The sequence below is a fragment of the Andrena cerasifolii genome, chromosome 9, assembly GCF_050908995.1.
Source record: "Andrena cerasifolii isolate SP2316 chromosome 9, iyAndCera1_principal, whole genome shotgun sequence".
NCBI lineage: Eukaryota > Metazoa > Arthropoda > Insecta > Hymenoptera > Andrenidae > Andrena > Andrena cerasifolii.
Genome location: NC_135126.1, coordinates 7,657,370 through 7,667,234, shown reverse-complemented (window position 1 = coordinate 7,667,234; position 9,865 = coordinate 7,657,370). Strand labels below are relative to the sequence as shown.

The window sequence follows — 9,865 nt, the reverse complement described above, 5'->3', positions numbered from 1 at the left end:
TTTTATACACCCTACCCTAGTATACGTAAGTACTGCCCTCAGTGGCGTAACATTTTGGGTCGAAACAGACCTGGGCAGTGGGCACCCCCAGCCGAGGGTTAAATGAATATTAACGCACAGAGGAGGTGGACACTGCTCACAATAAGATTTTATTTTAAAACCCCCAATAATATCGAAATCTGGCAACTTAAATGCTAAAAGTCACAACTGAGCAGCATAAATTCTCATACTCCATCCAATGGGAGTTCTAAAAGTAAGTTAATCTTTAATTCACCTAGGTTGTATTTCTAAGGCTATCTTAAATACTATGCTGTAGATCCCGGTATAACAGGTAACGGTATACATACAATTTGTGCAAACGGCAAATACAGTTCCATCTCAACTACCTAGAATTTTAAACGAATTACTCTTGTTGTGTAAGCGAACATGTCGGATATGAATAGTATGCGGCTAGATTTCGTTTCTTGTACAAAGGCCTATTGGAATGCAAATAAATGTTTAAGTGTATATTTAAATTCCATTGTATGCCAATTTACACATGCACACACACAGTCAGGCAGGCAGGCACGCATACAGTAACGCATCCTTCCAGCGTCCGCTTGCTCTCATAGAGAAGTGAAAAGTTGTTCTCTTCTCGTTTCTCCTTTCTTTTCTATAGAATTACACTTCATATACTTAATTACTTCGATATTTCTCATAAACAATCCATCCTACTACCACAATTTCATTAAACATCCGTAAATTTGGCCCTAATTGGTATGCAGATTTCCATCCGTAATTTTCGAATGGAAAAGAAAAGAAAAATGTAAAAGAAGCTTATGTAATCACTATCTGAGATAAGTAATCTACTGATCATTTCATCGAATCTGACGGTAACGTTCAACGTTAGTAGTACTTGCATACATTGCCATAAAATTAGTGTTCGCTTGCAGAACTGCTAAAATACTTTTCTTTAATTTCCTGGTTATTGTACATCATTGTATAAGGCTTAAAGAATATCAGGTTATGCCGCGTAAATTCATTAGAAGAGCAGAAATTACATCAAGCGCGACAATGTCTGTTTTTTCTTTTCAACTTTAACACGACAGGTCTATGTAATCTGTAAGACAAAGACATATGTTAACCACAAGTGACTATCATCGAACTCGCGAACTTGGATTTGTATGTCAAGTGTTCTTCTTTCTCTACTATCGCAAGCATTTTTAGCTGCTTGCTTATTAATTCTCATACTGAACTACTATGGTGTTAAATAATTAATGCTTTTTCCACCTATATTCATAATTTTATCGAACTGTACTCTTTTTTTTTTGAATATTTTACACATCATATAGGTTGAACTGATTCATATCAGTTCTCTCCTTTCTTATTATTGGTTATATTATAATCTTTGACTGTCGATAAATGTATCTAAGACGCTTGTAAATGTAAATAAATTAAAATCATAAGTAGGTTTAATAGACACTGAATCTAGACACGTAAGTTCTGGAAATTGTCTCGATCCTGCAAGACCGCCTATGACAAAACATATACGAGTGTAGTTCCATAGGTATGCGCATGTATCGGAGACATATAAGGAAATTCATTTAACCATCCATAAAAGAACTCGTTCACGGCTCAAATATCAGCTTGCATACCCCTTACTTCTCCTTGATGTCTTTGCTGAAACAGAAAGAGTACAAGTAGCTCTTGCCATTAGCTGTAAACGTACAATCACATCGATCCAATTTCCAAAAATCCTTTACCCTATCTAATTCTTCTTTTGTACGCTCTTCGATTGCTCTAATATCTTCCATGGTTAGACCATACCAACGGTCTATCCAGCAAAACACTTGTCTATGAAAATTAGTAAATAGACGCCTTTCCGCTTTCTGGATAAAGTTTTCCACACGATTTTGTAGACCGAACCATTTAAATTCACAAGTGACTAGCTTGTAGCACGTCATAACAGGCTGAACATTATTTTTCCAGTCTTTGCCAACCAGAGGGCCTCGACTTGTTTTCACAGATTTAAATTTCGTCGGATCCTCGTCCTCTTTGTAATCAGCATTCGCAACTGGATCGTTTGCGATATCTATATGCACCACCTCTCTAATCTTTAATTTGTCAGGGGGCAGTTCATGCACCTACCAATTAACAATTAACAATTAATCAGATATAATAGACAGAAGAAAGCTGCATTTAATTTCAGGTCCTTATACTTACATTATGTTGATCTCCAACATCATCAATGTGAAATGACTCTATCATAATCACAAAATTTTCCTTCATGTACCCAGGATTCTGTAAGAACAAATAGCGATGCTTCAGCCTATGAAAATTTGCTAACATTTCAAATGTTATCATCAAGTTGTACTTACGCTTATAACAGTTTTACAATAAGGGTAAGCATTCCAAGCTTCTTCGTGAATTTCCAAAGAATTCTTTGGCAACAATATGCGAATAAAAGCGGGCACTTTACTAGCTAAATGATAAATTTTATATGTATATTGACCCGATGAATACTTTCCACCAAGCAAAGGATAATCCGTGAACGGCTCATTTTTTAGCACCTCTATACCCTCTCCACCTCCTGTATTATTTTTGCTTGCCTCTGCTACGGAGTATAGTTGAGCCACTTGATACTGTCATAAAGCAAATCACATTTTATGATACATTGCATGCTTTATAAATTAGGGTAACGTAAAGTTTAATCCAACGCGCAAAGGCTTATAAAGTACAGGTTCGGTCTTTCTTTGTGCACCGAGTATAAAGAATATAAGTGAACTGGAGAAATCTGGTGTCCATTACGATGGTAGTAATTAAAGGTCATGTGAAACACAATTGCACGAAGAAACATTTATTACATCGCAGAAGGATGAGTGACGGTACAAGAATAAAATTAGCATGATTCAACCAAAGTTACTAATTCATAGAATCAAATTCTTAAGATGTAAGGTTGAAAGTGACTGTGTCCGCTTGGAAACAGGGATTTATTAAATGAATTGCAATTTTCCTGGATTACATGATACCAATATGTATATATATATGCAGAAGCTAATTCGAGGTTGTTTTCCATTTTGCGATGGAATAACAGATTTCAGTGGATCATTATAAAGAGACCTATGTAGCTGTTGATGAAATAAGTACATACCTCTGCCACTGTAAGAGGCAAAGTGACACGGCTGTAACAGAAAGAATAATTGTAGTTGTATTCTATCAGTTGATAATAAGAAACTGATTATCTGTAAGGAATGGCCTTGAATACACTCAAGTGCAAAATTAAGTATATCATACATCACCGGGTATCGGGAACCGAACGTCAGAAGTAACGTAAAATAAACGAACGTTTCAATAAAACTTCTTTATCTGCCCGAATGAGAACGAAATCGAATCGTTCGCGTTACTATTTTTTTTTATACTTAAAATTTCGTTCGCAGCGATGCTAAGGGATGAAGGTATATCCCTATCCCTCTTCGCCCCCCAAGCCCACCCACTGTTAAAGATTAGTAACCATATCCATCCCGAGAATTGCTTTCAAATATTCGACTATGTAGTAACCGTCTATCAGATTCTATTCAAGTAACAGTGAAAATAGTTGCGACAACTTACAATTCTTTAATCAGCATTTTAACAAGCAGAGCACATGGGCTACAGTAATTTCTGTCCGACCACGCAGCACCACCCTTGCCTCGGTAAATTCACTCGCGTTATCTTTCAACCCGCAGTCATACGCATACAACGGCGCCGCCGACTTCCCACTTCCCAACCGACTGGCACACACTTGACCACTCAGCAGACACTACACTGCACTACACTGCCACGGCCACCGAAGCACCGAAAAGCACATATACTTGCGCACACGTGTCCATCGAATTTCCCCCACTCTTATCTCACGGATACTTTGCAAATGACGTCATGCTTCATGCATCCTAATTCGCATGCGCGCTAATCATCCAGCAACCCCAGCAACCTGACAATTATTTACCATTTTGGGGATTTTAACTACGATAAACCATAGCCATAACCATTACATGTTGCAAATGCACAGATGATAAAAAAAATTAGTATTAGCTTATTCTTCATATAATATTGACAAATCTTATGCTACTTGTGCATTATACATATGTATAAGTACAAACTTCACACAGTTGGCATCTGCTTCGCAACCATCCCTTCTACAACATTTGCTGAATATGGTCTAACTGTGATAGTCTATGGCGTATTGCGTTTCCCGTCCCCACTATATTCACGAAACATTATAGAAATCATGGTCGCGAAGCAGATGCTAACCGTGTGAATATGGGCCAGTGTTTGTTGCGCTCTGGGTAGTGGACCGATATCGAACAATATTGAACAATATCAAACGATATTTTCGTGTTGCATGTGTGCGCGCGCGACACACACACCATCAGCAAGTGCACGATAGCAAGTGACCCACTTCACGTAGTTGGCATTGTTCTGCGAAGGCGCGAACATTTCTACAATATTTCATGAATATGGGCATTGCTCTAACACATATCGACGAAATAGGATATTGTAAGTAAGATGGGTAAGATCTTGCTTTACATGTATACGAAGAACCGCCTGCTTATTTCTTGAGGAAAAGTGGAATGATCTGATAAAAGTAACGTAAATAGTATGAAGGCTTTCGATTTCATTAGTATACATACTTGTACATATAGTGTAGTTCAAACGTAATATATTAAAATGTAAGATATATAATATTAGCATTCAATATTAAAAGGCTGAATAAACTGCTGGATTTGGAAGAAAAGAAGAGCAAACCTTTTCCAGGAGACGAAGGAGCGGTGGAATTTGCTAGACGAGAACAAACTCGTCCAACTTGCATCGTAAACAGAATCCCTCGTGTAGAAGAAACCTGCGAGTTACTTATAAATCTCTCTTGAAACATGTATTTTTATTTTAAATTTTATATTAATGATTGTCAAAAGCATACCAAGATCATAAAAATAGGACAGATACCTATGGACAGCACCTTGACCCGATTGTCCCGATTCCTCTTGTTTCCCGAACCTTTTTCAAACTGTCATTGTGTTTTCGATGTAACGAAAATCCCTCAAAAACTCTGAGAGGTACTTAAGTATTGATATTATCTTGGACACCGCGGCAATATGCGGTGACGCTGGCTTTTACGTATGGCACTGCATAATTGAGAATCAATTTCTTGATTACCTTAAATTATTACGCGATATTCGGTGAATGAACAGGCTGCAATAAGTATCTGGATGAAAAAAATAGCTTTATATTTACGATCGACCCATCGTTTGTAATTAATGCTTGTATCTCCATCTAAATATTCGATAGAAATGAATTGCAAAGGAAAACTTTCACCATATGATAGGTACATGTACAAATATATTAGAAAGGTACGTTAGGGGCGTCATACAATTAAGGAATTATACATTATATGCTACAAACGATGTCTTACACGCATTATCCGAATATAATATTTAAGTTATCACTAAAACGGGATGCAACGATTTTATTGCGTAAAAAGCACATCTCGTGTAAAAAGTCAAGTCAGATCAAATCAGATCTCAGTTTCAGTTCTCCTTCGATTCGAAAGAACGCTGTTCGTCCTGTCCTCGTACAGAAGCACAGAACGAAGAATTAACTTTACTCGATCTACAGAATCGAGCGCAGAACAAACGAGCGAACGTCGAGTAAACGGAAGAAGCTAGTATCGAGTGCACTAAGCGAATCGAGCGACCAGTATTTAGCTGGTCGCTTGGATTGAAAATCTCGAGTATATCATCGCGAATGTTGCCTATCACTTACACTTACTCTTGCCGTCGAGCAATTTTTTCCAAAGGTCAAACTGTTCGCTATACTTGACCATATGTATACTGATACCTCGTTGAACGTTACACGCACTGTAGGTGATTTTTTTGTTTAAAAATTCGTTAGCATGCGTCCTCTTAATTCCTAGCTTACTCGCGACGATTCCAGTCACAAACACATCTTCGAGTTTCAGATATGTTTGGTCTAAAGCAGCATCATACAGCTTGCGTATGATGTCAGTAGAGAGCAAATACGCCGGACCAGTAGTGAAATCTGGAAAGACCGTGTGCTTAAACTGCGCCCGCGAGACGTAGTACTTGCTTTTTTTATTTCTAATCGGTTTCCATTTCTTTGCCAGTCTACCAAATATCACGTTCTTGTCCTTTGCGTGTTTAATTGTAAACCCTTGTAACCGCGGAACATTGATAAACATATCGTCGTCGGTCTTTAAAAGAAATTTAACCTTAGAACAGTAATTATCCACCCATTCCAAGGTAGAGATCGTTTTCAGGGTCAAATTGGAATACGAATCCAAGAATTTTCCACGTATCACGTCGTTGTAGGTTTTCTCTTCCTTTCTTAAAATCGCTTCCACTTTGGGATCTAAGGTTGCACCCAGCATAAACAAGATGCTAATGTCGCTTCTCTGACCAAAGTGTCCCCAGGTCTGTCTTATAGCCATCCGGGCCTCCAAATGAGTTGGCGCAGACATTATTATTATAATCAGATCCATTTCCTTCCCAAAATTTGGGCACTTCTCTGGAATTGCTATTGCGTGACCAGCTTCATAAATAGCACGCGCAGAATATTCGTTAGAGAGCACAGAAGCTTCTTCTGTTTCGTTCGAAGCTTTATCCACTCGAATGGACGGCCTCTCTCCGCTTCGCTTGGAATTCACAAGCGATACACTCGCGGAAGACTGAGTTTGAGGACTCGAAGAGGTCGACAGCGTGGTAATCACAGGACTGGAAACATTGCCGACGTTCTGCAAATCGTAAGAACCTACGACTGCCAGCGGCTCTGAGGAGGAGGCATTCTTCAGGGAAGCTGATGCTATATGCAGCTCTATAGACACGTTTGTGGGTAGCCTAAAAACCTCTCGGTACGCAGAACGACCTAGACAAGAACAAGGTTTTTGTTAGAAAGCCTACGAAAGAAAGAATTGATACTCACTGATGTTTCGAGGTACGGTGTACTGAGCGACGTCGTAGTAAGTAGTACGATAATACGCATAGAAAGTCAAAGCAATCAATCCCAGGATTAGAGTTTGCAAAGGACGACTGCGGAGATGCAGTATTAGATACATGATGGCTGTTCTGCTGACCGTATAACCGGATTATTTGCTCTGAAATGAATTTATCTCGACTTCGATCTACATCGTTATAACATCATCACAGAATTTGGTCGCTGCGAATTCTCGCATACGCCATTACGGGGCGAAGGTAACGTCCCAGTCCTAGGCTTGAAAGTTATTTCAACAAACAGGTTATTTCCATGTTGCTTCGTTTGCAACTGTGACGGCCCAAGTCGTTTGGAGTGTTCGTGATCATTTTAACTCGGAATTTGAACATGATTGGAACAGATGGTCGATTATCTTTGCCTAAATTTGCTCTATAGAAATTTCTAGTCCAGTGTCAGCTTATACGTGCCAGTTTTAAGGCACGTCATGATAATTCCAGATGCGCGCGTTCCTCATCTCTGTTCAAAACAGGTAACTAATTGTATGTATCATTATGTATCCACGGAACGGGACCGGGAAAGGGAACGGGAGCGGCCGGCGACGGGACTGTGCGGGACTGGACGCGACTGACATAAACTTGCTTCCTCTCGGCAACGTGTAACGTTCGCCACCGTTCGCCACCACTGCTACATCGCATCCGTTTCTTCTCTTCCTTGCCGCGATATCGATACATCTTGTATCGACGTCACCAGATTTTCGATCGCTACCAATCACCGTCGATTTCACTGAAAATCTCGACTCTCTCCTCGTCTCGTCTCGTCTCGTCGCATCAGTACGTCACGGTATTTCGACCCCATTCGTTCTCGACGAACTCTCGATTCAATAACCAACCGTTGCGTTTCTTTTTTCAGCTTCAAGATGTCGCTGCGTTAGTTGTGTTGGGTTTATTTAGTGCCTATTAGGGTGGACCTTATTTTTTGACTTTCAAATTTTTTTCGGGACACCCCCTAGAATTGTGCCGGTGGACGAATAAATACTCTGTGCAAAATTTGAAGTCGATCGGACAACGGGAAACCGTGCCGCATGGAATTTGAAAATGTTTTTATTGCATTATTAGCATTTAAATATATTTAAACAACGACCAAAGGGAATCCGAAATGCACCAAATTTTGTAGATATCTTTCTATATATATAAAAAAAAACTAAGGGTCTAATGGAAAATCTGACTACTCCACGCGATGCAGCAGACATTTTTCCTTCGGAAAGCATCAACAAAAGTTGTATGTCACGTTTTGTTTTCAATACCGGAGCAAAATAGTTTGGCAAAATGTACGATCAGCAGACATTTGTCCTTCGGAAAACATCAATAAAAGTTGTAAGTCACGTTTTGTTTTCAGTACCGGAATGTTTGCCAAGATAAATATAATGCCAGCGAAAAAATATTTTTTTGAAGATTAATTTTTGAGATTTCAAGGTCATGATTTTTTTTTTAAGTGATCTTATATTTTGTTTTTATATTATTGCAGAGCGCAAAAAGTGCTCGATATTTTCGGTGCTCGTCATTCATCGTTATTTTCGGTGCGCGCCAAGCAGCGACAATGGCGACATCGAAAAAGAACAGACTGTGCACGAGCATGGAAAACAAAGATGCAAGATAGCATCGATGATTTCAGTGTGCGTTCATCAAGAACACCGTTGTGAACGGTGCTCAGCATCGATATTTTCGGTCGTCCCAACGGTGCATACTTTTTTGTAAAGACGTGAAAACGACGTTTCCAGACATCTTAAAGATGTGTTTAAGATGCTGTGTGCTGTCAGGGCCCTGGCTTGTACTGTCGTTTGCAGAAAAGAAGGCTCGCGGTTGCAAAGTAGGGCAAGGTAGCTACTTTGCTCGCATTGGCCGACGCGACAACGTCGACCAATACAAAGTAAGCGAACGGGACCCAGGCGGTGGAAGCCAATGCGAGCAAAGTAGCCCCCTTGTCCCGCTTAGCGTCCGGGCGCCTTCTTTTCTGCAAACGACCAGGGTGGCGAGGAAACTGGCTACCAGCGGTGCATTTTAGAGTGGGGTCGGCTACCAGCGGTAGCTATTTTAGAGTGGGGCCGGCTACCCACCCATGAGAAACGAAACGACGCCAGCGCCAAGCCAAGTGAGGTCCCAGCCAACCAGCGTCACCGGGGAATCAGTTGTCGACGCTGGTTGGCCGCGGCCTCACTTGGCTGCACGCCACTTGACTTGGCTTGGCGCTGGCGTCGGTGAATTTCCAGCGATTTTCATCTTAGCATTAATTGTTTTGACGGTCGCGACGTCATGCGCGTATGCGTGGACGTGGGTAGCCGGCCCCACTCTAAAATAGCTACCGCTGGTAGCCGGCCCCACTCTAAAATAGCACCGCTGGTAGCCAGTTTCCTCGCCACGCTGCAAACGACAGTATGTACCCCTTCAACTCTCATATGTATGTACTATATGTGTACTTAAGTACTTACATATACACTATGTTCGTACAAATCAATTATTCCGGAATATCGGTGGAAAAAAATGAAATACATTGAAATTGAAAGGGAGGCAGAGAGGGAAGGAGAGGAAATGGCGAAGAGTTTGATTCGCGAATCTGAGATTGCAGCTACATATTGGGGAAGAGCACAGGCGTGCGAGCAAACGATCGATAACCTATTTTTTTCATAGCTGGCACGGAGCCAGAATTTCAGGCAAATGCGCTTACTTTGGAAAAGCGAATCGTGCATATATGTAATCTCATCCTAGGTCACAAATCTTTCCTTCGCAAAATCTAAAAAAAATATTGTTGCAGAACAGTTTCAACGGAAAGAAAATCGCAGTTGGAAACGTCCCGTTCCGCTCCCCCCTCCCCGACCGTTTCTTATTTTCACGAGTTCACGACAAAA

General features: G+C 40.4%; 2 protein-coding genes and 1 long non-coding RNA gene across 3 annotated transcripts; 1 reads left to right on the top strand and 2 right to left on the bottom strand.

Annotated features, from left to right (window-relative positions):
* Nucleotides 1-128: 128 nt before the first annotated feature.
* Nucleotides 129-3,817, bottom strand: Vib (phosphatidylinositol transfer protein vib). The gene is made up of 6 exons (XM_076820454.1): nucleotides 3,589-3,817; nucleotides 3,131-3,161; nucleotides 2,358-2,621; nucleotides 2,203-2,280; nucleotides 1,743-2,123; nucleotides 129-1,659 (listed from the first exon to the last, which is right to left on the bottom strand). The coding sequence occupies exons 1-6, from the start codon at nucleotides 3,603-3,605 to the stop codon at nucleotides 1,615-1,617; spliced, it is 816 nt and encodes a 271-aa protein (XP_076676569.1). The 5' UTR covers nucleotides 3,606-3,817; the 3' UTR covers nucleotides 129-1,614.
* A 30-nt stretch (nucleotides 3,818-3,847) lies between these two features.
* LOC143373312 (uncharacterized) lies at nucleotides 3,848-5,794 on the top strand. Its single transcript, XR_013086446.1, has 2 exons — nucleotides 3,848-5,217; nucleotides 5,305-5,794. It is a non-coding gene; the product is annotated as an uncharacterized LOC143373312 (long non-coding RNA).
* Nucleotides 5,223-7,647, bottom strand: LOC143373305 (beta-1,3-galactosyltransferase 5). Its single transcript, XM_076820449.1, has 2 exons — nucleotides 6,955-7,647; nucleotides 5,223-6,897 (listed from the first exon to the last, which is right to left on the bottom strand). Exons 1-2 carry the CDS (start codon nucleotides 7,085-7,087, stop codon nucleotides 5,771-5,773), a joined length of 1,260 nt encoding a protein of 419 aa, XP_076676564.1. The 5' UTR covers nucleotides 7,088-7,647; the 3' UTR covers nucleotides 5,223-5,770.
* Between the last annotated feature and the right edge of the window lie 2,218 nt (nucleotides 7,648-9,865).